Source organism: Cinclus cinclus, chromosome 17 (genome assembly GCF_963662255.1).
Source record: "Cinclus cinclus chromosome 17, bCinCin1.1, whole genome shotgun sequence".
Taxonomy (NCBI): domain Eukaryota; kingdom Metazoa; phylum Chordata; class Aves; order Passeriformes; family Cinclidae; genus Cinclus; species Cinclus cinclus.
Genome location: NC_085062.1, coordinates 569,725 through 595,544, shown reverse-complemented (window position 1 = coordinate 595,544; position 25,820 = coordinate 569,725). Strand labels below are relative to the sequence as shown.

General features: G+C 46.1%; 2 protein-coding genes across 7 annotated transcripts in view; one reads left to right on the top strand and one right to left on the bottom strand.

Moving 5' to 3' along the window:
- The first annotated feature begins 321 nt into the window (after positions 1-321).
- Positions 322-13,582, top strand: PIWIL1 (piwi like RNA-mediated gene silencing 1). Of its 3 annotated transcripts, XM_062504487.1 has the most exons (22): positions 322-593; positions 1,214-1,291; positions 1,871-1,930; positions 2,012-2,120; positions 2,418-2,543; positions 2,915-3,129; positions 4,226-4,347; positions 4,950-5,030; positions 5,187-5,384; positions 5,744-5,855; positions 6,745-6,859; positions 7,489-7,606; positions 7,759-7,873; positions 8,549-8,736; positions 9,261-9,333; positions 9,654-9,854; positions 9,956-10,059; positions 10,560-10,630; positions 11,149-11,302; positions 12,118-12,243; positions 12,676-12,823; positions 13,466-13,582. In XM_062504487.1, exons 2-22 carry the CDS (start codon positions 1,217-1,219, stop codon positions 13,580-13,582), a joined length of 2,628 nt encoding a protein of 875 aa, XP_062360471.1. In that variant the 5' UTR covers positions 322-593; positions 1,214-1,216. The 3 variants fall into 3 exon arrangements, with proteins under 3 accessions (XP_062360471.1, XP_062360470.1, XP_062360469.1); XM_062504486.1 differs by lacking the exon at positions 322-593 and having other exon boundaries at positions 1,217-1,291; positions 1,871-1,921; positions 2,039-2,105; positions 2,412-2,543; XM_062504485.1 differs by lacking the exon at positions 322-593 and having other exon boundaries at positions 1,217-1,291; positions 1,871-1,924; positions 2,033-2,120.
- Positions 13,583-16,174: 2,592 nt separating this feature from the next.
- Positions 16,175-25,820, bottom strand: part of RIMBP2 (RIMS binding protein 2) — a 36,750-nt gene continuing 27,104 nt past the window's right edge. For 2 of the 4 annotated variants that reach the window (XM_062504327.1, XM_062504329.1), the window contains 7 exons: positions 22,947-23,061; positions 22,036-22,220; positions 21,037-21,205; positions 20,030-20,133; positions 19,061-19,132; positions 18,699-18,833; positions 18,100-18,126 (listed from right to left, as the gene is read on the bottom strand). In XM_062504327.1, coding sequence (XP_062360311.1) covers positions 18,100-18,126; positions 18,699-18,833; positions 19,061-19,132; positions 20,030-20,133; positions 21,037-21,205; positions 22,036-22,220; positions 22,947-23,061 — 807 coding nt within the window. Of the gene's footprint in view, positions 16,367-18,099; positions 18,127-18,698; positions 18,834-19,060; positions 19,133-20,029; positions 20,134-21,036; positions 21,206-22,035; positions 22,221-22,946; positions 23,062-25,820 lie in introns of those variants that run through there. The other 2 variants (XM_062504326.1, XM_062504328.1) reach the window with 2 other exon arrangements.

Below are 25,820 nucleotides of genomic sequence, written 5' to 3'. Positions count from 1 at the left end.
CCGTTATCCCGGACTGTCCCCGTTATCCCGGTCTTTTCCCGTTATCCCGGTCTGTCCCGTTATCCCGGACTGTCCCCGTTATTCCGGACTGTCCCGTTATCCCGGTCTGTTCCCGTTATCCCGGACTGTCCCCGTTATCCCGGTCTTTTCCCGTTATCCCGGTCTGTTCCCGTTATCCCGGACTGTCCCCGTTATCCCGGTCTTTTCCCGTTATCCCGGTCTGTCCCGTTATCCCGGACTGTCCCCGTTATCCCGGACTGTCCCGTTATCCCGGTCTGTTCCCGTTATCCCGGTCTGTTCCCGGTGCCATCCCCGGGCACGGCTGCAGGAGGCGGTGCCGTGAGGGCGGGGCAAGTGCCGCCCTTCGGCTCCCTTCGGCTCCCTTCGGCAGCGCTCGGCAGCGCTCGGCAGCGCTCGGCAGCGCTCGGCAGCCAATCGGCGCGGCGGGCGCCTTCCCGCCTCGCCGCGCTGTCGCGTGCCGTGCGCGCTCCGTGCTGAGGGCGCGGCGGAGCCGGCGCTGTCCGGGCCCGGCGGCTGCAGCGGGGCCGGAGCCTGCGGGGGCTTGCGGAGAGCGGCTTGCTGTCTGCAGCCGGGTAGCAGCAGCGTCCCCGTGCGGCCCGAGGGCAGGCTGAGGTAAGGCCGAGGGTGGCCCGTGTGCGCGGCTGCGGGAAAGGCGGGCGGCTCTGGTTGGTTGGGGATTTTGGCTCCGCAAAGTGCTCGGGGCGGGCAGGGCGGCTCGGGCCAGGCCCCGGTGGCTGTGGCTCGGGCCAGGCCCCCGTGGCTGTGGGTGGAGAGCAGGGCAGGGCTGCGCGGGACTGAGCAGGCCGCAGCGCCGGCAGGTGCGCTCTGGAGGAGTGCTGCGCTCCCGCTGTGAGGTAGCGAATCGGGCTGAGTCCGGTGTCCGCTGCAGGCTGGAATGGCGTCGGCAGGCCCTGGGTTAGGCTCGGCTCTGGCCGCAGATGCTGCCGTGCTCTCCGGTCTGGGTGACCCAGCAGCCTCAGCCCGGTGGCGGCCTGTGCCAGTCCCTGCAAGCCCGGGTGAAAGGGCTCTGCCGGGACCGTCGGGACATCCCCGAGCTGCCGCTTCTGCGGGGATGGCTGTGCTTTACCGAGCCGCTTGAAGTTAGATCAGAACAAATGCAATAGTAATATTTATTGGGATAAGAGTGGGAAGGAGAAGATAGATTGCTGATGCTTTAGGTTGCTCCTTTTAGAGGATGACAGGAAGAGCCAGAGCCAGAGGAAGACCTCCCAGACAGTCACCTGCTCTTCCTGCTGTAGGAGATGCACCTGTAAGTTGGTTTTCCTCTTAATGAGTGCAACCAGGATTTGACATGTCATACCTAACCTGCTTCCTGGTTTAGTATCAGGCACATGTGTTGTATGTTACATATGTGTGTATGCATATATTCTGTTGGGTGTACAGTTAACATAGCTCTGTTCTATTACGGACATTTTATTAAGTTTCCAGTAACATAAAACTGAATTGTGGGATTGCTTGTGGCTAAAGGCTGCCATTCTTCCAGCCGTGACACTTTTTAGTAATACTTAATTAAAAAAGATGTTTTTATAGAATAACTAGTCAGTTACTTGAGGTATCAGAGGGACTGCAGAAAATGAGAAGTCCTTAAATTTTAGTTAGAGCTTGGAAAGAGGAGATTTGCATTAGCTATTATTTAAATGAATAGTAACTTTAAAAATTTCCACACTCCAGTGATTTTGAGTTTCAAGTGTAGAATAAAAACTCTGCTACTTAGTATAGAAAAAGAAAAAAAGATTTAAATGTAGATAACTCTTGCACGGGAGTATTTGAATGTTCTCTCCTTAGTGAATGCTCTGTTGAAGTGGCTGCTTGTTCCCACGTGTGGCAGGTCCAGCAGGGTGTGCCAGGCCAGCTGCGAGGGCAGCAGCAGCCCCAGCAGCAGCCCCAGCAGCAGCCCCAGCAGCAGCTCCAGCAGCAGCTCCAGCAGCAGCTCCAGCAGCAGCCCCAGCAGCAGCTCCAGCAGCAGCTCCAGCAACAGCCCCAGCAGTTCCATGTCCCTCCAGCACAGTCAGAGGTGCCCGGGGGCCACGGGCGCCTGCGTGGCTGTGAGAATGTCCTGCAGGAGAGGAGGCCAGAAGGTCAGAAATGCTGGGATTCAGTGTCCACAAGAGCACCTGTTTTGAGGAGGATACAATTAAGACATCCTTTAGACTGTATCTCCTTTTTCTTTTCAAAATTAGATTTATTACTAAGATTTGAAAGATGGTTGCTATGTAGCAAAAGCTGAAACTTTGCGTTTTGTGATTACTCTTAAATTTGTCTTAATGCCTTTCAAGATTTAATTGCATTATATTATATTTTAATGTGTTATTATATGCTAGTATATGCATTATTTATTACTGGATTGTGATTCTCCTTTGAATTTTAAACAATAGGATTACAGGTTTCCTCAGGGCTCCAGGATTTGTCTTTACGAGATAGGGGTGGTCGTCGCAGAGATTTCCATGACCTCGGGGTGAATACTCGACAAGCCATGGTGCACGTTCAGGAATCCAAAACTGGTATGTTTAAATTAGACTCTAGACATATAAGCAATTTGAAATGATAGTTTCCTTTATTTCTGCTTTTAGTCTCTCTTAACGAGCCAAGTAAAAAAAAAAAATCTTTAACGTGTATTAGAAAAAGATAAAAAGTTGTTGCTGGTAGCTGAAGAGGAGCATGGAGAGTTGTCCTGGCAGCTGAAGGCTTTACAGAAGGTTCCGGCGGGTGGATGAGTGTTTGACAACAGCGAGCCGTAGCTCACTGGGTTAGAGCAGATGCCACCTCTCACCTTTGTCTGGCTGCCACAGCTCACAAAAACACCTGAGCGCTGCTGAATGCCTGTGAAGTGGTAACGTTTAGTAACCCTTAGCACGGCTGCCTGTCATTTCAGGATTTTCGGGGAGGATGCTCAAGCTGACCACCAACCACTTCCGGCTGACGTCGCGGCCGCAGTGGGCTCTGTACCAGTACCACGTTGGCTACAGCCCCGAGATGGAGGCACGGCGCCTGCGCTCCGCCCTGCTCTTCCAGCACGAGGACACCATCGGCAAGACGCACGCCTTCGACGGCACTATACTGTTCCTGCCAAAGAAACTGGAGAATAAGGTGAGCTACCAGCATGCTGCTTTATTTCTTATCAGGGCTTGCGTTTTATTCTTGTTTCTTACTAGCTAGGCTGAACTTAGGGAATTGGTGTCCCACGAGCGGTGTTCAGTTGGACTGAATAAATCGGTGTAAGTCAGTTTGTTTCCATAGAGAAATTCGGTAATAAACTTCTGGTTCTAATGCTGTATTTCTGGCGGCTGAAATCATCCTCTGCACAGAAGTGGTAGTACAGACAGTACTTCTCCTTCAGTTTCCTCTGCACTTACATCTTTTTGTCCCTTCTGTATTTTAGCACCCCACATAATTGAAAGGGTGGATGAGCTGGATGTATGTGGCAAGGTTTTGGTTGCTGGAGGGCCCGGGGGTGCTCCTATGGGAAGGGGTCAGGGTTCAGCCCTGTGTTGTACACAGTCCTTGCCAGCCAGCTTCAGAATGGACCCATCACAGGCCAAACCCGAGCCCATCAGCAAAGTTATTGGCACCTCTGTGTATTTAAAGAGCAGGGAAAAATTGCAGAGTGAAGAAAAACATGAGAATAAAGGAGCACCAGAGGGAAAACACCTCTGTGTTGGTGGTAATCCCTGCCCTCTGTGCCTCATGCCACTCCTTGCTCCACTGCAGGGACTGAGCGTAGCCAGTGCTGTTCACTGAGGGGCAGAGGAGTCCAGCGTGAAGCTGAATTTGGAAAAGGGAGAGGGGAAGATGTTTCCACTGTGTCTCCTAATCTTTGTCTTTTTGTTTCCCAGTACCTGAATCAGTAGTTAAATATATATTAGTTGGCAATATGTTAAGTTTATTTCCTCAAGCTGAGTCTTTTTTCCTGTCATGGTAATTGGTAAGTGACGTCCCTGCCTTCATGTTGAGTTCAGCTGCTCTAGGGATAGCCCCATTCTACCCCAGAAGCTGTCTTCACCCAGGTGAGCAGAGTATTTCAGGTTGTAGTTTACAGTCCTATGCGAGATCAAATTCACATTTCAGTCAGTTTTGAATTACTGCTTAGAATAAAAATGGCCAAGTCCAGTTTGGTTTTACTGCAGCAAAATCCAGAGACAGCCCTGTTTGCTCTGGTTTTGTTAACCTCATTTCACTTTCTCAGGTTACTGAACTGTTTAGCAGGACTCGAAATGGGGAGGATGTGAAGATAACAGTCACACTCACTAATGAGTTGCCACCTACTTCACCTACTTGCCTGCAGTTTTACAACATCATTTTTAGAAGGTTTGCTGTACAAGTTATGTCTTTATAACAAGTCATTCTAAAAATACCTGGCTTAAGTTTTTCCATTCTGAGGAATAGGCTACAGCAAATAAGTATTATAAATTTTTAAGCCTTTCTGGCTGCTGTTACCATGGGGCCAACCACATCAGGCAGTACTGTAATGTGCAGTTGTGTGTATTTCTGGCCATGTTAGTGTGAAAGGAGTTCATGCTGTTGTAGGCAGTTACAACACCCTGCCCTCCTTTTTGTGTGTGGGTTTGCCTCCTAAAGCAAATAACAGAGCAGGACATTGAACTGGCAATTTCCTTCTTTGTGCCTGTAGTCTTTCCTCTTAACTTTGGTACCTGGACTGTGGTTCAGCTGAGCCTGTTTGGACTGCTGCCTTCAGCTGCTTGGGGAAGGGTGTGGGTGGATGTGAACTTCTCAACTCCTTGTTGTTAATAAGTGTCCGTGACCTTTATAGATGGAGTTTAATGAGAAGTTCATATTTCACATAGTCACGTGAACAACGAGTTTGTGCATAGGAGTTGGACTGTGCATGATGTGATGATGATAATAATAATAGGAATAATGCTCAACTACACTCATTTTTCAATTTCTAGGCTTTTGAAGATGCTGAATTTGCAGCAGATCGGCCGTAATTATTACAATCCCAGTGATCCAATCAGCATCCCTAATCACAGGTGAGGCAGAAATCCTTGGCTTTTGGGGGGTGCAAGGGATAACAGAGTCTTTGTGCCATCATTGCTCTCTGGTGTCTGTGAAAGTGGGCAGGATTAAGGGGTGAGAGTAAAGGTGCTCTAAGGCACAGTAAGATTTTGTGTGTTCTTTTTTGCCAGGCTGATGGTGTGGCTGGGCTTCACGAGTTCCATCCTGCAGTATGAGGAGAACATCATGCTGTGTGCAGACGTGAGCCACAAGGTTCTCCGTGGGGAGACAGTGCTGGACACTATGCACAGCCTTCACTCCCAGGTTGGAGAGGAGAGATTTAGAGACGCCTGTGCTAAAGAGCTGATTGGTTTAATTGTTCTCACAAAGTAAGTCTTTTTGGACTCTTGTTGTCTTGGAGAGCTCTGTATGCTCCATGTCCTGAAGTATGCAGTAAAGCATCAGAAAGCCTGAAAATGCTGTCACTGTTGAGCTAGCAAACTACTGATCAAGGTGACAGCATTTGCAAAAGTGGGAAGTACACACTGGTTTTCTTTTGGTTTTACTACAGTTCAGCTTTTGATTGAATTGAGAACCTATTAAAATTGAAAACTTGAAGCTATTACTTCTGAAAGGAGCAAAACTTCCAACTTGAATGAGTATTGAGATTAATTTTGTTGTTCCACAGTTGTATTTCTTTTCTGTTTGAGTTAAGATCTAAACAAAAAGTGATGAAATGTTTATGTAGGTACAATAACAGAACGTACAGAATCGATGACATTGACTGGGATAACAATCCAAAGGGTACCTTTAGAAAATCAGATGGTTCTGAGATGAGCTTTGTGGAGTACTACAAAAAGGTATGAAAACTTCACTGTGCGTTTTATGCTTTTAACTCAGGATGTTCAGTCATTGTTACAGGTTTACCTAGGATGCATGGATTTGTAATTCACAGTATGTTTAACAGGACTTTGTTTAAAGGACACTGTGTAGTCTGAGATCAGTGACTAACCTGCACAGCATGGTTTGGTGGGAGTTTGTCCATCCCAGTGAGTAGTTGGTCAGGCAGAAAGGCTGCAGGAGGATGAGGGTGAGCAGGGAGCTGTTGGGAAAACTCAGAAAGGAAGAATGGGGAAGGTGGAAGCAGGGACAGGTGATGTGGGGGGAATGCAGATACATTGTCACAGCATGCAGAGCTGAGGTGGGAAAAGCCAAAACCTCTGGAATTGAGTGTGTCTGTCATAGCTTGACTACTGAGGTCTCCCCCTGTAATTGCAAGGTCTTTATGCATGCCGGTCTCAACTGAAACAGGAGGGAACTTAAGGTTAGGGGAAAGTTAAATTTCAGAAACTTCACTCGGCAGTCTTTGATTCTTGTGATTTCTTAAATTGCTCTGTGGGGCAGGAAGCCTGTCCATTGCTGAACTGGAAGGAGCATCCCAATATTGAATTAGATACCCCAGGTGGTAATGCCTCCAGCAAGGCACCAGCTTTGTTTCTCTTGTCTCTTACACCCCAGTAGTTTGATGGCACCAGTTGAGAGAATAGTGCTTCCCTGCCTGGCCTTTTCTGACAAAACCAATTCTTCTGAGATGTGCTAATTGAAAAGGTTACTAGTTGCTTTTGGTTTTGTTTTAGGAACAGTACTCATTTTCTAAAGTGACCTTTATTATTCAGAAATAATAATGTTTGTTATATGTAGCTTGTTTGTGAGTAGCAATTTAACATGCAGTCTGTATTTCTGATACAGCAATATAACATAGAGATTAATGATAGGATGCAGCCTGTCCTGATCAGCCAGATGAAGAGGAGAGGGAACGTACAAGGATCTGTGGCTCTCATTCCAGAGCTGTGCTTCCTAACAGGTACTGTAGTATTTTTCTGTATCAAAGCATCTGTCAAACTATAATGCCTACTGAAGGAGGTATTCTGACAGCAGCTTTCTGCAAAGTTCAGGAGAGCTGCTTTGGTTGTATAAATGTGAGTTTAGGAACACGTTTTGTAGCTAAGAGATTGGATATTTAAATGGGACTGGAAAGTTCCAGGGGGTTTGTTTTGTTGCATAGTGTTTAGGTATGGTGCTCAACGTCGACACTCTTGATAACTTGTAGAGAGTTTTGGTGGTAGAACTTTTGTTGAAAAAGAGCAATTTACTAGAAATTGCTGATAATTTTTTAAGATACATAAAAACATGTTTTTCTCAGAGGTACTCACTTTGCACTAGCGGTACCTGTCCATCTCAGCACCATTTTGTTTTGATTTGAAAATGAAACTGAAGAGCTGCAATGCCTTGTGTGGTTTCCTCTCAAGTGCAGAACTTCAGGGTTTCTTTTCTATGCCAGTGGAGATGTATGCATAGGAAGCAACTGAGAACTTTGGCTGCTACTGCCACCTCTTCCTGTGTTTGCAGGACTTACTTCTGCATGAGCTGCAAGTTCAATTTTCATGGTCCTTAGTGTTGCCTTTGACTGAGGAAGGGCTTTGCTGTTGGCAGGACTGACTGACAAGATGCGCAGTGATTTCAATATGATGAAAGACCTGGCCATCCACACACGGCTGCCCCCTGAGCAGAGGCAGCGCGAGCTTGGGAGGCTCCTGACCTACATCCAAAAGTATGGCACCCTCATGTCCTCTCTATTTCTGTCTCATGAAAGATTTGCATAAGAAACTTCTGGCAGCAAAACTTCTGAAATCTTACTAGTGTTAAAAAAGTCAGCAGGAGCAAATTTCTTACGTTTTTAATTCAATTTTTTTTTTTAAACAGAGATGACAATGTTCAGAAGGAACTCCGAAACTGGGGTTTAAGCTTTGATTATAAATCAGTGTCCTTTACAGGAAGAGTTGTTCAAGGAGAAAAGATCTTTCAGTCAGGAACCATGGTAAATAATACATCCATTTCTAAAATCTTCTGGGTATCTCACTGATGAAACAAGCTCTTAAGCAATGAAATAGTACTTTTTGGTTGATAAGGGAAGGATAAAGAGTGAAAATGTTATACACAAGTCTTTGTCCAAGTGGAGACTTGCAAATTTTTTAAACTGTTGCCAAGTTGTGGTTAGAAACCCTTGAAGGCACTCAGTTAACAGCAGTGTTGTCCTGCAGAGCAGTCCTTGTCAGATACACAGACTGGGAGACTAGAGGTGTTTCTCATTAGCTTCTTCCTATTAACAAGGTACCAAGGCTTTCAGACAAAAAGCATGAATGATTTCACTTCAGTAGCTAGAACACAGACAGAGTATGTTCAGTCGCAGGTAGGGTGGCACATGTGAATAATGTGGGTCTGAATGAACTGAGAGCTTGCTGTGCACACAGAGCCCTGGGAGTGCACTCAGAGCTTGCTGTGCACTCAGAGCCCTGGGAGTGCACACAGAGCCCTGGGAGTGCACACAGAGCCCTGGGAGTGCACTCAGAGCTTGCTGTGCACTCAGAGCACTGGGAGTGCACACAGTTTGCTGTGCACTCAGAGCTTGCTGTGCTCACAGAGCACTGGGAGTGCACAGAGAGCACTGGGAGTGCACTCAGAGCTTGCTGTGGACGCTGCTGTTTGTGTGCAGTTCGATTACAACCCTCAGTTTGCTGACTGGACCAAGGAGACGCGGGGCGTGCCGCTGATCCGCGCGGTGCCCATGGACAGCTGGCTGCTCATCTACAGCCGCCGCAACTACGACGTGGCCAACACGCTGCTGCAGAGCCTCTTCAAGGTCACCCCGTCCATGGGCATCCGCATGAGCAAGCCCAACATGTGAGTGTCTTCACTGAGCTGATGGGAAAATCGCTGCCGTGTTTGGCTGCTCAGTGAGGAGAGGGTGTTGTGTGTCACACAGCCAAAGTAAGGCAGAGTGGCTGTCAGCATGCAGTTTGTTCAGTTTTCTCTCCTGAGTAACTTTTCTTATTCATACTGCTGTTTCCGAGAGCTTTTCATGTGCCCAGACTAAGAAGTATTAGACAGACAGTCATTGAGCAAAGCCTTCTCTGAGGAGTATTTTCTGCTAACTTAGCATGTATTGTGGTTCTGTCTGATCTGATCTCCTTGCAAATATCCTCCCCTGAGTACCTGTTCTTGCCTTTAATTTTGAATTTCTTTGTGTTTGGAATTCTGAGTTTGGAGGTGATTCCTTTTAATCTTCAGATGTGTGAAAGTTGTACGTTATAGCTGTAAATGACATTTCACACACTATTGATGTGTAGTGAGCTTTTATGCTTTTGCTGAAGTTTCGATAGCTGTTACTTTTTTTTTCTATAAGCAATTTCTCTATTTCTTTTCAGGATTGAAGTAGATGACAGAACAGAAACTTACTTAAGGGTTTTGCAGCAAAGGGTTACCCCTGACACAAACATAGTATGTATTTAAATCCATAATTTCAAATCCTGTTTATATCTGTAGTTCATGTTTAGTGGTGTTTGCTCTCAGAAATATAACTCTGGGCTTCTGAGAATCCCCCTGCTCATCCTCCTGTGCAAACCTAACACTGACTGTGGGTATCCTTCTGGAAAAGAGCCTTTGGTTCTGAGCTGCAGACACTGACACTGCAGTTCCTTCTTTCACTGTGAACATTTGAATATTTCTGTTGAGCATAAGCAGTTTTTCCTAAATAACTCTAAATGCTGTATAACTCTGAGAATGCAGCTTCTTACAAAGATCCTTTTTTTTCTCCGAAGGTAGTTTGTATTTTGTCTAGTTCCCGAAAGGATAAATACGATGCCATCAAGAAGTACTTGTGTACAGAGTGTCCCATCCCCAGCCAGTGTGTGCTGGCTCGCACTTTGAGCAAACCACAGACCATCATGACGGTAGCAACCAAAATTGCCTTGCAGATGAACTGTAAAATGGGTGGAGAACTCTGGAGCGTTGAGATCCCCGTAAGTGTTTTCTTGTCAATGGCAGCTCCTCTTTACCGGGCCTTGTTTCAAAAGGAGCGGAGTGTGCAGGGTGGACCCATGCTGTGGGTGGTTCTTTGCAGCTGAAGCAGGTGATGATTGTGGGCATTGATTGTTACCATGACACCGTCACCGGGAAGCGGTCCATTGCCGGCTTTGTCGCCAGCCTGAACCAGACAGTGACACGGTAAGAGCAGAGTGCCAAAGGCAAAACGCCCCCAGAACAGTAAAAAAACAACCTTTCCTTTCACTGAAGGGCAGCTTCAAGGTGGTGGTCCATCGGGAAAATTCAAAATTGGTTTGCTGTAACGGTTAATAGGAAATATATTGTGAATTTTTTCCCCTGCATCCCTTGAAGAGTGGCCTTGTCCTTTTCCCACATTGCTTGAGAGAGGGGTCAAGTGGTGGGGACAGGGCTGGGGTGAATAGAGGGCATCAGGGTGACAGGTTCTTTCCCCTTTTGGGTTGACTTGTGTGAAAGGTTTTCCTTGCTTGAGAAGAATCTTAGGTCATGCTACGGCACTTTTACCACAGGGGGAATATTCTCATAGAACCCCAACTCTTCCTTGGTTTCCATTGACCCACAACACCCACAAAGACTAAGTGGTCATGGGCATTTTAAAAATAACTTCATTGCAGTAAGCCTGGGAAATGCTTTGAAGGTCTCTTTCGTTTTGTTCTTCCCAGGTGGTTCTCCCGCTGTGTTGTTCAAAGTCGTGGGCAAGAACTTGTGGATGGAATCAAAGTCTGCTTGCAAAGTAAGGGAAGGAAAGGGAAGGAGTTCTGCTCTTGTGGAGCCAGATCTAAGAACTGGCAATTCAGTTTGGTCGAAACCCTCCTCCTCTGCTGCTGCCCTGAGGGGAGGTGTTACTGATCTGCACTTGGATAACAGATTAAACAATCCGTTGTAAATACTGCTGAAAATGAAGAGCGTTTTGTGTAAACCTTTCACTGATCCCCACGTTTCTTTGCAATAATTAAAAACTACTTTGCAGTGCACTTCCAGGAATGCTTTAAGGGAGTGTGATTTCAAGAAGGGCAGCTCCTGCTGTGAGAGTCCAGCAGAGCAGGTGTGTCCTTGGGTCCTTTCCATTTGTGTGGGTGCTCTTCCTGCAGGGATATTTGTGTAGCATGATGCTGACCCATTTCACCTTCCTGAAGGACTGAGGGCCTTAGTTCTCCCAACTTACTGCTGTTTTTCTAGGAATTTAAATCCATTTGTTGTTTTGGAATGAATTGTCATTACAACTAACAGCTTTTACTCTTCTTTTTGAAGCTGCTCTAAGGAACTGGTCCAAGTGGAATAAGTGTTTGCCCTCTCGTATTTTTGTGTATCGCGATGGTGTTGGAGATGGACAGCTCAATACTTTGGTTAATTATGAAGTGCCTCAATTTCTGGATTGCTTGAAGAGTATTGGTACTGACTACAGGTAAACCTGTTTCTATCAACCCTCTTCTTTACACTGCCAGAGAAATAAACTCTGGGATACAGAACGAGGCTATGGATGAAGACTGTGTTCTCTTCCCATCCTTACTGATTTTCACCTGAGCTCAGATAACTGGTTTTCTGATTATTTATCTGGTTTCAGATACTTGACTTGAAATATAATAGGAAAATTCTGGGTACGTGCACCACATGTGTGTGCACATCCACTCTTTGGGCATTCTTGGTGGATGTGATAATTTACTTTTTTCCCACTGGTTGATCATAGCCTGACTGTTACGTGTCCAGTAAAGCCATTTGTTTTTGTTTCCACGTCTTAAGGGAAGCTGCCTAGTCTCTTACATTTTCAGCATTCTGCTTTGCAAGTTAATCAACTGCAGTGACTTAATCTGCTCTGAAAAATAAAAATATTTCCTTGCGCTGCAGGCAAGCAGAGCAATTGAAGTGCTCAGTTCTTCTGTTTAGCTTTTGTTAATGGCTTTACAAAAATACTGTTAAAACACAGTGTTTTGTATGGAAAACAGTGGGGTAGAGAGTAGAAATCCAGTCTTTATTTAGAAGATCCCTTTTTGGTCTATTTTCTGCTTCTCAATGAAGTTAAAGGAAAGTTGGGTTGGTGAAAAATGACATGAGTGTTGTACCTCAATTAAAAATCTAAAGTTGTGAGCATTGTCTTAACCTGAGTCAGTAAAGACTTCCATGTGAATTGAATGCCCTGGAACTCGAGCAGATCTGCTCTTGAAGTACTCTTAGTGCAGTTTTCCAGGAGAGGATTGCTTGTTGCCTTTTCCTTCCTTTCAGCCCAAAACTCACGGTGATCGTGGTGAAGAAACGAGTGGGTGCCAGGTTCTTTGCAGAGATTGGTGGAGGACTCAGAAACCCACCCCCTGGGACTGTTGTTGATACAGTGGTGACCAGACCAGAGTGGTGAGTTCTGCACAGGTTCTTCTGCACTTAGTGCTCTTGCCAGCAGCCTGGCCATAAAGGAAATGTGCCCACTATTATGTGGACTGTAGGATCAAGTGTAAAAATAGTTCCCATGTTTCTGTGGCTCAGGGGCTGGAGAAAATGAGCAGTGTAAGCTAAGTACATGTGCAGGGTGGTTATCAGGAGGAAGGTGGGATAGAACAAATAGTTCAGGTTGTTATGGTCTCAAGACCTGGCCCATGTAATGAGGTTATTCATGTTCCTCCAGGTCTCCTGGCCTTTCAGACACACAGGAAGCTTTTGTGGCCAAAACCTGGGCATCCTCCTGGGGTTTACTCAACAAGCATAAAGTGACTGGAAGAAAACAAGCCAAATACACGGGGACTGGCACTTTTCCTGCGGCAGACTGTGGGGTTTGCTTTCCTCCTGCAGGTATGACTTCTTCATCGTGAGCCAGACGGTGAAGAACGGCTGCGTGGCACCCACGCACTACAACGTGGTGTACGACACCAGCCAGCTGAAACCCGACCACGTGCAGCGCCTCACCTACAAACTGTGCCACATGTACTACAACTGGTCGGTGAGTGCTCCCTGCGGGGACCCCTGCAGCTGGGCAGCTGTCCTTGGAACTCCCCTGCAGCTCCACAACGCCCCCAAGGACACCCTGGCACCCACAGGGCTTTGGGGACTGGATGGTTTGCAGTTAGCTGGTCTCTCTGAGGATGACAGCAATCTTTTTTTTCTCCCTAGCAAATACCTGTTGTGAGTATTGCTCCCAAATTCTGTGTCAGAACCAAAATTAATTTCTTACCTGCTTGTGGAGGTGGAACTGTGTTCTGCATGGAGGCCTCTGTTGCACACCCAGCTCAGCACAGTCAGCCTGTGCCTGAGGTGTCACTTTATTTGTCACTTCAGCAGTCAGAAAAATCAGACACGGCTGAGCCCGTGTCCCACCTTCTGCAAGGCCCAGCACTGAATGTGAACTTGTGTAAGAGGTGTCAGGAGGGCACTGCAGTTGGGAAGTTTGGGGTTTTTTGCATCTGTTCTTCTGTTGTGTTGGGTGTATGTAAAGTTATTTTCACAGGTCGGCATAAACACCAGGGAATACAAATTTGACAAGTATGCAGACTTTGAAGGTCCAGGGGTCTTTGTTGAAGTGATTACACGCTTAGTTAAATTACTTGAAAATAATTGCCTTTTTTTCTTTTTCCCCTTTCTGCAGGGTATTATCAGAGTACCTGCTCCTTGCCAATACGCTCATAAATTGGCTTTCCTTGTTGGCCAGAGTATTCACAGAGAACCAAACCTGATGCTTTCAGACAGACTGTACTACCTTTGAAGCTGAGTACCAGCCAAACAGAAGAGTGTAGTTTCTCTCTAGGGAATGTAGAATTGTCTGGGCTTTTGGTTTAGTTTTGGCTTTTCATAAGATATGTGCACAGATCTGTGCAGTTGAGGAAATAATTTTATTTTTGTTGTACCAGGGAAAAGCTCGAGATGGCTGATTTGCATTTGAACAGGTGTCTGCCTGCTAGAACAACTACACGAATTTTTATGTCTTTTGATACTTATTTACTAAAGTTTTTCTGTGATTCTTCCTGGAAGTTTATTGGTTGTTCTTACATTTTGAGGAGTCTTACACAGAATTGCCTCTTGCATGAGAGACAGAGTTATGCAGACCAGAATCCAGGTTCTTCCAGCTAGTACTTCACCCTTCTAATTTTCAAAATGCTTCAGTATTGTTGATTCCTCGTTTTTCTTGGCTGTTAAAATGAGGGCCAGATTTGTCTCCTGAACTGTTTCATACCTTCAAAGGAGGTGACCAGATGCTTTTGCTTACCAGGGCTTCGTCTCAAGGCTGTACAGTGATGCAGAACCTCTGGAAGGGTTTTTGCCAGTTGTCGTTGTGAGGGATTTGCAAACCGGGCCACAAACCGTCCCAGGGAGGGGAGGGAGGGGACTGAGGGGGGCTGTGCCAGGCTGGGTCAGTTGAGGAGGCAGGGCTGGGTGTGCCAGTTGAGCCCTGCTCAGCTGCTCCTGCAGGGTCTGCCCTGCAGGGAGGGGCCTGGGCTGAGCCCGGCAGGGCCTGTCCTGGCAGCTGCTTCAGCTGGGCTGCTCCTCTTCAGCCACGGGCTTCTTAGCCCAGAAATGCCTTTTCCATCAAGGAATATCTGCACTGACACGCTGGGCGTTTTTTGGGTTTGTAGTTCCAGGCAGTGGGAAGCGGCCCTGGTTTGTTCACGTCTGAGGTTTTCACTGGTCGCTGTTCTGCAGCCCAGTTTGTGGGGATGGAGGTTGGTTTTGGATTTTTGCAGTAGCAGAGGCAAGCTACTGCACGTGGAGAAATTGAGATTAGTGCTGGTTTTCTTAACCACCTTATTTTGAACCTTGTTGCTTTTCTTTGTGAGATTTAAATAAAGTTGTTGCTGTAATCCTTGCTCTTTGAGCCTGTTCTGTGTATTTTGTACTTCACCACTGGCTTTGGGCACGGATGGGACAATTTGCCACCCTTTTTTACCTCTGGGAAGCTCCTGCGGTCTTGCAGATAGAAGAGCCTTTCTTTATTCTGCAGTAAACTTGAGCAGACAGGGACAGTTCTGAAAAAAGGCTGACAGTGGATTTATAAAACATACTGCACTCTACAAAATATCAAATTATTTATTTTTATAAAATATAATACACAACGATTGTACACATGCACACACTCACACAGTACTTTACCACAACTGTAGGCCAGTTACTTTCTTTAATTAAATGTTATAATCTAGCACACAGTATTTTACAGTAATTTACATTGTTATCTGAAGACACAATGGGGAAGCTTTGATCATTCATTTATAAACCTTCCATAAGTTACAAAAAGAAAGGCAGTCTGAAAAGTATGTATAAACAGTAAAAACAATTTACAAATGGACAAGAATTACAAAATAGTAACAGCCAATGACTGCCATCGGTGTGTAGGGTCGTTTTTGTGGTATGCCAATATTGCAGTTGGGTTTGCTTGGAGCTGTGCTGGACACACTCTGTCCTTTCCCTTTGCAGGGCTTTGGCCTGAAGTGACAGCAGCAGCAGGGAGAAGCCTTGTACCCTGGCACTGAGCCACAGCAAAACGGGCACTGGAGGGGTGTGCTGTGCAGCCACCTCAGACCAGTGAGGCAGCAGCCCCAGAACTGGAGCTGGGTGGTTCAAAGTGGGTGAGCCGTGAGTGACTAACACTGCCTGATTCCAGGGGACTGAGAGGGACGGACCAGGACCAGGCTCTGCATTCTACTGGGGAGCAGAAACTGAAAAGGAAGCTAAGTTTAGCACAGCACTTGCACACTCCCAGGAGCTGCTCAGACAGGGGACAGGGGCAGTAAGGGAGTTCTCACCTGGAATTACATGGAGGGAGGATGGACACAGCTCAATACACGGTGCATACAAAGTAGACGCTGTATATTTATTAGACAGTACAAATCATTGTGCATTAATAAGGCAGAACATCAAGGCTGATTCAACTAGGAGTTTCAAGACCATTTTTTGTTAATGATAACGACTGGGTACAGTGGGGTGATCTCTCTGAACCAGCAAGCAGTGAAGAGAGTTTTCTCCCCCCACTCGTGCTTAAAGGAGGCTAAAAGCTGAGATTTTTCCAGTGGAGTTGCAGGTGTTGAGTTGACTTCAAATAAAACCATATTCTTCTGGTCTTAATCCCACAACATTTTTTTTTTTACTTTTTAAAAAATGTTTTTTCAACAACACATCCACTTCCTTTTTTTTTTTTTTCTTGCTGTTTCGATTAAGCAATTCACATGATTCAACTGATGTCAGAGTTAAAAATGCAAAGGCCTGGTAAAGTACTGCATAGTCATGAAAGCCCTAGTTTTGACTTTAAAAAAAAAAAAAGAGTACACAGACTGGAAGCTTTACAAGATGTCCAGGAGCACATGACTCATTTCACTGCACCAAGCTTTTTCAGCAGTTTCTTGCCTTTGGAAAGCAGCCCCTTTTTCTTTTTCGAGGACATTTCCCTGCCTCTCCCGGGACTACCAGAGCCCATCACAGGTGACGGAGGTGACCCGGAATGGAGATGAGCTGTGGGGGATGGTGCTCTCCGGGATGTACCTGTATTCTCAGGAGGAACCTAGTAGGTACATTGTTATCATTTATTCAATCTTTGAAAGCTTCAAAGCCATCAGCAGCAAGAAACTTGGCAACATCACTTGTCCCATTACCCACTTAAACAAAAGGGCTGGTTTCTCTCTTCTCTCTGACTTAAAATACTGCGTGGGTTTATGGAAAATACATCAATTTAGAGAAAAAAATTATAGAAATAGAAAACCCACCACTAAAGCCCAGTTTTGATTATACCTTTTTAAAGGAAAAGTTGCTTTGCCAGAATTCTGGCCACAAAAGCCACAAAACTGGCCTTGGTTTTTCATTTCAGTACTCTGATAGTACTAAAATGGAGAGGGATACTTTTAGCTACAGATTTAAGAAAAATGAACGTGTTAATTACTACGGATTAGCAGTCTATAGAAGCCAAACTCTTTTCAGAAGAAATTACTTAAAATGCTACATGATCACTTACTTTTTAATGTCCTTTAAATGCCTTTTCTTTAAAATTGGCTAGCAAACTTTATGTACAGATTAGAGAAGATGGCACACTGGCTTAAACAAAAAAAAAAAAAAAAAGGAAAAATAAAAAGCTAAAATGAACCTTAATTGCAATCAAAGAAAGCTTAAAGGCCCTGAGTGCTTGATGTGTATGCTGCAGCTATGAGGTTGTTAGATGACAGCATTCCTAAATATTTTGAACAGCTTTAATTTTTTTTTTTCAGTCATCAAAAGCACTTGGATGGAAATGCTAAAATTACGTATACTCAGCCTATCCTAACTACAGTGCCCAGCTGGCAAAATGGTTACTATAATTCAGATGATATTTTCAGAGTAGAATCCATGCTGTAGGGAGGCCTGCTAGTTAAAACATCAGCAATTTACTGGCTTGTTGTGCAACACTGAGTTAAGCAAAGGGGCTTCAAGCCTACTTTGATTTTAAATCAAGGTCTAATTCTAATGAAAAAAAAAAAAACAAAACAAAAAAACAGAAAACAAAACAACTTGGTAAAGCACCCCAACGTACACCTGAAGATACCAGATCTCGAGTCTAATGCATTCATCCATCCAGTGAGCTGCATGTTTCAGGTCGAGACTTTTATTGCATTGGTAAACCAAACAGTTGCTAATATTGCAAATGTACACAGCTAGGAAAGATCGAGTCCTGGGATTTTTCAGAAGTCTTGAATAGTTGGTCTTAGGCAAACTGGGGTCTAATCGACTGTGGAAAGCACAATTTAAGGCAGGCAATTGAAGAAGCTGTATTTGAGTGCAGTGAGTTCAGAACCAACTATCCCGTGTAAACTGCGGTGCCAGGGCACTGCTGCTCCTGCAGGGGCTGCAGCTCCTGTGCTTTCCTCTGCACACACGAGCTTGGAATTTCTACATCCCAGCTTGGCTAGCAATGCAATATGCAGCTTTGTTTGTAGGGTAGTTAGACATCAAACTCTCCTCTCTATGTAAACATAAACATTGAGCTCGGGAAGAAATATGTCCCAAACGCTGACCTGCACCAAGGGAGCTCTGATGGATTCCAGGGCTCCTGTTCTAAAGGATTTGTCTCCTAAGCAAGGAGTGGGCTTGTCCAGGTACAGGAAAGGCTTAAGCCTGTTCTTCTGTGACCAAGGGGTTTGGAGACATATTTCTTTTCTTTTCCCCACAATTAAGTTTCAAGACTTGCATTAGATAGCCAGGTAGCTTTAATTGAAATCTCTATTGGTATCTTCAGTTGCTCACTTACGTGAAGGCTACATTGCCTTATTAAGGTGTGAAATGAACACTCTTCTTCTGTTTCCAAGCAGATGAGCAAAGAAATAAAAATATATATAAAATATATAATATATAAAAGTATTGCAGTGATGAAACAAAACCAAAAATGAGATACTCTAAACATGATTAATTCTTTCATAAAAGAGAAGTCTCTGAGCAATTAATTAGCGCCGGTTGGAACAGGAAGTTGTGAGGATTAAGAGAGGACCACTGTCAGTCCACCAGCTGCAGTCACAGTTTGTAGTTAGAGGAACACTGGTACCAGTCTTTCGTGCACAAAAGCTTTTTTAATAAGAGAAATTTGGAAGCTTTGGGAAATAGCTCTCACCAGGAAAGAGCTGCTTCAATCCAGATTCTAATGGACGGTACTGTAACGACTGCAATCAGTCAATTCAGTTTCTCCATCTACAAATGTAACGAGCTAGCGAAGGCTAAAGTCATTTTTCCTCCTGTTTTATTTTATACATTTGAAAGGTAATTTTAAATGGGCGAATGAATTTAAAAGTAACGTTAAAAGTAATGTCTAAAGTGTACGTGAGACAGAACGGAATGGAAAATGGAGATTTAAGTGGTTCTTAGGGGGTGCTTACCCTTTTTGCCTTCGATCGCATGGGGGTGTCGTGGACGTAGCGCGAGGGTGCGTCGGAGAGAAAGACTTCAACATCGTCAGGCACTTCTTCAAGGAAGTTGGAAGGAACCAGCCCCTTCTGTCCATTGAGCTCCCCCTGTGAGCAGAGGAAGTCGCAGTGAGCGCCTCCATTGCAGCACATGCACCTTCCCAAGGAGCCAGGGAATATTTCTGCCCATTTCAAAGCTGGCGAGGAAGAGGAAATTCCCATCTAAGGACGCTGAGGGCTCCCACATTTCCACATCCCCTCCCCAGGCTGGTGTTTGGTAACTGGTGCTGGTGGGGCTGGCAGCAGGCTGCAGTGCCCCCGCAGACCCAACTTACATAGTAAAATCCATCTTCATCGATCTCACCAAAGACAGTGATGATGTCCCCAGTGCAGAACGTCAGCTCAGCCTGCAGGGAAGGAGCAGGGACAGGCAAGATCAAACCCTTTCCTTTATTCATGGGAAACCCATTCACATTTCTCCCCACTCCTTCATTCAGTTCAGGCACTGGTGAGAACAAATTGATCTTTGACAGCCAGGCCTCTTTTTTTCCACTTGGGGATTTTTCCTCAGCGTGCTAGACCTGGCACCACTGTGTGTGGACACCCACGGGGCTCCCTGTGACCAACAGCCAAAATTCAGGCCTTGAACAACCTGGACAAGCTCAAAGGTCCCCAAAATCAGTGCAGGTGGAGAGGGAGCAGCTCAGGGGTGGGAGATGGCTCAGGCCCTGTGAGTGCCAGCACAGAGCAGCTCAGAGAGCTGCAGTGCACAGCACCAGCACCTCCAGGGACCTCTGGGCATCGTCAGCCCAAGCCCTGAAGCACAACGTCCTGCACTGGAGCTGTCCTGCCTGCTCCTCAATAAAACCTTCACAATGGGCAGCTCCACTCTGAGCAGCAAACAGTGCACTGGGCTCTTTTTAATTGTCTGTGGCTTAAGTGTAATTAGGGTGGGTTTCAGAATTATTTTTAATTTCCTGTGGTCGTGGGAGAGAGAACAAGAAAAAAATCTCTGCATTACATCAGCACCATTGATTTGATTTGTTGGCCAAACGACTTTGAAACACCATAACTCAGAAAAAGATTTGGTTCAATAAAAAACCAGAAAACAACCCTGGCTGCGTTCTAAAGCACCAAGTCCCACACATGTCCAAATTCACTTTCCCCTTTAAAAAAAATTCCAGAGTTTCCTGCAGCTCAGCATGTAAAAACCAAGCAAAAGAACATTTTAAAGGACAACTGAGGAAGCTCGTGGGTTCTGAGCCCATCCCTGCCCAGCCCCAGGGGCTCAGCCCTGCCCCTACCTCCACATCCACGTTGGGGGAGCTCTCCCTGGGGTCGTAGTCATAGAGGGCCACCATCCTCCTGGTGGTCACGGGCTGCTGCCGGCCACTGCGCCGGCCCCGCTCTGCGCCGGCCACCGGGCAAGGCAAGGAGAGCACGGTTATTGCCCAGTATTTCCAGTTACTGCCCAGTATTTCCACTTATTGCCCAGTATTTCCACTTGTTATTGCCCAGTATTTCCACTTATCTCCCAGTATTTCCACTTATTGCCCAGTATTTATTTCCAGTTACTGCCCAGTATTTATTTCCAATTATTGCCCAGTATTTCCAGTTATTGCCCAGTATTTATTTCTAATTGTTGCCCAGTATTTCCAGTTATTGCCCAGTATTTATTTCTAATTGTTGCCCAGTATTTCCAGTTATTGCCCAGTATTTCCAATTACTGCTGGTTACTTCTCATTCTACCTCCAGCTGCCCTGCTGCAGCTGCTCCTCACGCCCTCCCCAGCAGTGCAGGAGCAGCGTGGGGTGGGCACTGCTCTGGCACAGGGCTGAGAGTCACACAGGGGCAGCCCCACTCACAGATAAAGGCTGTGGGACCACACACAGCTCAGGAATGATGATGATGATGATAATAATAATAATAATAAATTCACTGTGCTCTGCCTCTCTTTATCCTAAGACACATTAATTATCCTCAGCCCACTATGCACAGCAGACTCCACAGCTCAGGGATCATCTTCTGTGCCCAGAAATATTTCAGGAGACAAAACCCACTTTTTTATCTATTTATTTTTTAAATCATAAAAGAAAGTAACAAGTGCAGGTCCCCATTTGCAGCAAATGCTGTCTCCAAGGTTAAATATTGGCTGTATAAAGTCACCCAGACACTGACACAGAACGTATCACCTGGGGCAGTAAACTACTGCAAATGTAGATGCATCTGCTTAAAAACAAGAGGCAAAGAGGATGCAGCCAAGTTAAGAGACCCAGGAGTCTGAAGTGACATTTTCTGTATTTTCTCTTACCGATTTTCTCAATTGGAGTGTTCAGAGGAAGGAAACCCTGTTTCAGAAGCTGATCCATCATCTCTTCATCATCTGCTTGTATCTCAGAGACCATATTACATGGGATAAGGCCAATTCTTGTACAGGTTTCTCCACGGTAAAATCCATCAGCATCCTTGTCCCCATAAACCTGATATTCAAAGAATGATAATATTGGTCAAAAAGGTTTGAGCATTTAGGAATTTTAGTGCAGCCTAAGGGTTACCAAGGCATAGGTGACAACTGCAGTTTAGATGTGGAATTCTATTAATTTTGGACCATTCTGACTAAGGTTATAAAACTGGAATTGTTGTATTTATCTGAACTGTGACTTCAGATACGTAAGCAGAAATTTGACCTTTTTTATGTTAGCCATAAAAGGGACAAAAAGTGCATTAATGCCATCAGTTTCTCCCTGTGATGAGCCAAATGTTTACCTGATGTCTATGGAATTATTATGGCACTATATTCAAAGCGGAACATTTTGCAAAATTGTGCAAAATTGTTATTATTTTGATTCAAACAACTTTTATATGACCAAAAATGCTTATCTCATACATAATGTACTTAAGCTCTGGTATTGTCTTTTGACTGAATCTAAAACCATGAGTTAAGGTATAAAAAAAATACCTGAATGAAATGTACATTCTTGCAGAGGAAAAGAAACTCTTAAACAAGTTCTTTTTCTTTGGTATAAACCATGAAATGTGAGGTTGATGGCAATGCACACAAGGAGCTTCAGAGTCACAATCTTGGGCTTAACCAAAATCTTTAATTTGGCCCTAACTATCTACAGCAACTTTGAGATTTTTTGCCCATTTTGTGACTATTTTTAAACGATTAGCACCAGACATTAATTACCAGGTCCAGTGAGATTTACAGCCTGCACCTCTGAAGGAAAAACCCCCAGGATTCTGATCACACAGAGCAGAAATGAAATTTGTGAAATTGTAATTTGTTTCCTTTGTTTGCAGCTCTGACCTTAATGATCTGTCCTTCTTTAAAGGGCAGCTCCTCCTCTGCAGCATCGGGGTTTGGGGACATCGTCAGCGGGTCGTAGTCAAAAAGTGCAACAAATATTCGAGTAGAAAGATCTTCTGTGCCAGGATCTGTTTCAGATTCTTCATACATGTCTGGAGAAAGATGGTCATGACCACCGTAGCCATCTGTGAAAGCAAATTCAGAAAAGAACAATTCAGCAATACAAGTTGGCCTCATCACCCAAATATCCCAGTTAATATTTGAAACATGTTTGGCATTTCAGTGAAAAAACCCCAAACCTCACTGTGTGTCCTATAAAGCTTGGTGGGGTTTCTGTTGTTGCCTTTTTTTTTTTTTAATGAGGAACTTGCTATTTAAAAAAAACCAAATTATAAAACCTGCACTGGAAGCTGGGCTGGTGTCCTGTACCACACTGATGTTTGCACTGCTCACAGAGGAAAGCCATTTTTGTTAGGTTTGCAAGAGTTTGCCACAAATTAATGAAAGAAGCAGTCAAGAGAATGGCAAGGGAATACAAAATGATGTTTGATGAACGGCAGCAAGATGGCTGGAGGGATGCCTGGATGGCACATTGATTTCACTCAGCATAAAGGAACCTGCCAGCAGATTTCTTCCCAGGTGAGATCCACCCAGGAGACCCAGGCGACATCTCAGCTTAAGCAAGCCTGAACAATCTCCAGCAGCACTAAATGCAGTGCAAGGGTGCCAGCAGTGCAGGCAGGGCTGGCTCACACCCTGGCAAGCCCCAGCCCACTCATCCCAGAGCTGTCCTCACCCCACTCCCCCCACTCAAACCCAAGCAAGCATCTGCTGCTCTGTTCTTTTAGGATTTCCTTCCCAACCCCGGGGCTGCAAAGAACAGGAAGAAATGCCCAGTGTGTCCAACTAACCGATGGAAGGGACCAGCAGGGGCCGAGCCCTTGGTGGCACTGCACTGCCATGGGACCTCCGCCCTGCATGCTCCACCCTGTCAGGCCGTCCTGCAGAGGCTGGGTTACCTAAAAGCTAAAAAACAACAAGAGACAACAGGGGTGTCAGTTCTGTGCATGGCAACATCGTGGTTACGCAGCTGGACATTAATCAGGTCAATCGCATTTGGAAGCATAAGCTCTAAAGGCAACTAAACTTAGTTTTTAACTGAAAGGTTAGCTGAAAAGTGAGTACTGCCGCCTGGCAAACCTGCAAAAGGAAAGAAAAAATGGTTCCCCGAATTATGGTAGAGTTTTGCAACCAGCATTCACACATCAGAACAAAAAGAAAAGGAAAGAATAATTTTTGAAATATTCTTTTGCCTTTGTCGTTGCTGCTAAGGTGACATTTGAGCGTCCTGAAGAGCGGCACGGGCAGCCTGGGAGCTGTGCAGGTGGGGTGCCCTGCAGGGCACACCTGGCCGTGCCCAGCCCTGCAGATCCCTCCCGTGCAGCAGGGCAGCCAGGGCATCCTCGTGGCTCTGAGCACGCTGCTTTCCAGCCTGAGCCTGGGCAGGCGAGGGAAGATGCAGCAGGGATGCAGACACTCCGTGGGGGCACAGCTGGGGCTGCTCACTGCAGGCACTGCAAACAAACCCTGCAGGCACTGCAAACACTGCAGGCACTGCAAACAAACACTGCAGGCACTGCAAACACTGCAGGCACTGCAAACACTGCAGGCACTGCAAACAAACACTGCAGGCACTGCAGGCACTGCAAACAAACACTGCAGGCACTGCAAACAAACACTGCAGGCACTGCAAACAAACACTGCAGGCACTGCAGGCACTGCAAACAAACACTGCAGGCACTGCAAACAAACCCTGCAGGCACAGCAAACAAACCCTGCAGGCACAGCAAACCCTGCAGGCACTGCAGGCACTGCACAAACTGCAGCCAGAGCTAACACTGCAAAGCCTGCAGGCACTGCAGGTATTGCAAACCCTGCAGGCACTGCAAGCCCTGCCTGCTGCCTGCCTGCAGTGCACCTGAGAGCTCTCCAGAGCTCGTCCTGCAGCCGCTGGCACTAACGCAGCCCGGCACCAGTTCTGCTGGGAGCAATTTGGAGGGAGCATTTCAGCCTGAGCTGGGAGGCTGGAGGAGCAGCAGCTGAGCCCTGCTCCTCGTGGAGCGCGTCAGAATGGAGTTTGCACTCGGGGCTGCTGCAGACAGAGGGTGAAGAACTGGCTCTGGTCCCTGGGGCGCAGCCCTCACACCTGGAGGCTCCTCTGGACATGAGTGGACAGAAATGCAAACGGGCAGGAGCGTGCAGAGCGTCCCGGGAAGGCGTGGAATGGCCCTGGGCTCCCTTTGGAAGCAGCTCTGTGCCTGCATTCTCCTGCAGAGATGCAGTCTGCAACTTCAAAGGCAAGAAGAGACGGTCCAAAAAAGGACAGCAAAGGAGTGACAGCGCAGAGACAAGGCAGAAAATGGAAATGATGAAGCTGTGACTCCATAAATCTGGGTCACTGTCACACTGGGGGAGAATCTTGATTCTTGTCTTGAGATGTTCCATGATAAAGAGCATATCCTGAAAATTCTGGGAATGAGATGAATAAAAACAACAGGATGAAATGAATTCCTTGACAATAATAATAATAATAATAATAATAATAAAATACCAATGAAACCTTTCTCCAGTAAAAAATGCAGCTCTTTTTTTTTTGGTTTTTTTTTTTTTTTGTTTTAAGCAACATTCAGATGGGCAAAATAAAGAAAAGCAATCTTTTTTGAAAAATTATAGTTCAGCTAACCCTTAATTAAAATTTAGATTCAGTTGTCCTTTAATAAAAGCAGCCATTATTGTAATTTGTTCTGGGGGAAGTCATTGCAAAGCAAATTAATCTGATTTCAGCATGACACAAAAGAGGACCATAAATGAAAATGCAGAGTAATAAACAAAAATGAATGGGGAAGAAAAATAAAAGAGGGGAAATGTAGCAGATGGGTCCAAAGGATGGACTTTAAAAATCAATTTGGGAAAAAAGAAGAAAAAAAAGAATAACAACAACAACAACAAAAAGAACAAAAATAAAGAGAATAAAGAAAACAGACTGATTTGGCAAGCAGATGTTAGAAGGAAGATATTTCACACACCAGAGAGTCTTCTGCATCTCTGTGGGGTGGCTTTGCCAGGCCAGCAGCTGCCCTAGGGCCAGCTGGGTTAGAGTGGCTCTTGCAGCCTCCCTGCCCTCCGTTAGCCAAACGCTCTGCTCTAGAGCCCTTCTGGGCCCCCAGCCTCCCGGCCTCGGCCCGCTCGCTCCTGGGCTCCCCGAGGCACGGCCCCGGCTCCCCGAAATCCTCCTCGATGCTGCTCTGCCGGGTCAGGGTTCTCCTGCGGGCCAGCCCTGCCCGTGAGCCCCTCCGGCAGCCACGGGGCTGGGGGGGCACCCGCTGGGGTCTGGAACTGCTCCGGGGCTGCTCCTCTTCCTCACTGCCCCACCGGGGTCTGGAACTGCTCCGGGGCTGCTCCTCTTCCTCACTGCCCCACCGGGGTCTGACACTGAACCGTGACTCCTCTTCCTCAGTGCCAGGTGCGTGTCTGGAGCTGTGCCAGGGCTGTTCCTCACTGCCCCATTGGGGTCTGGAACTGTGCCGGAGATATTCCTCCTCTTCCTCAGTGCCCCACGTGTGTCTGACCCCACACTGGGGCTGTTCCTCCTCCTCGCTGCCCCACTGGGGTCTGACCCCAAGCCGTGGTTCCTCCTCCTCGCTGCCGCAGTCCAGCCCGCTGTCCGGGCTCCGTGACCGTCTGGATTTGCATCCTCGTTCATCCAGGACCAACTCCTCCGTGCC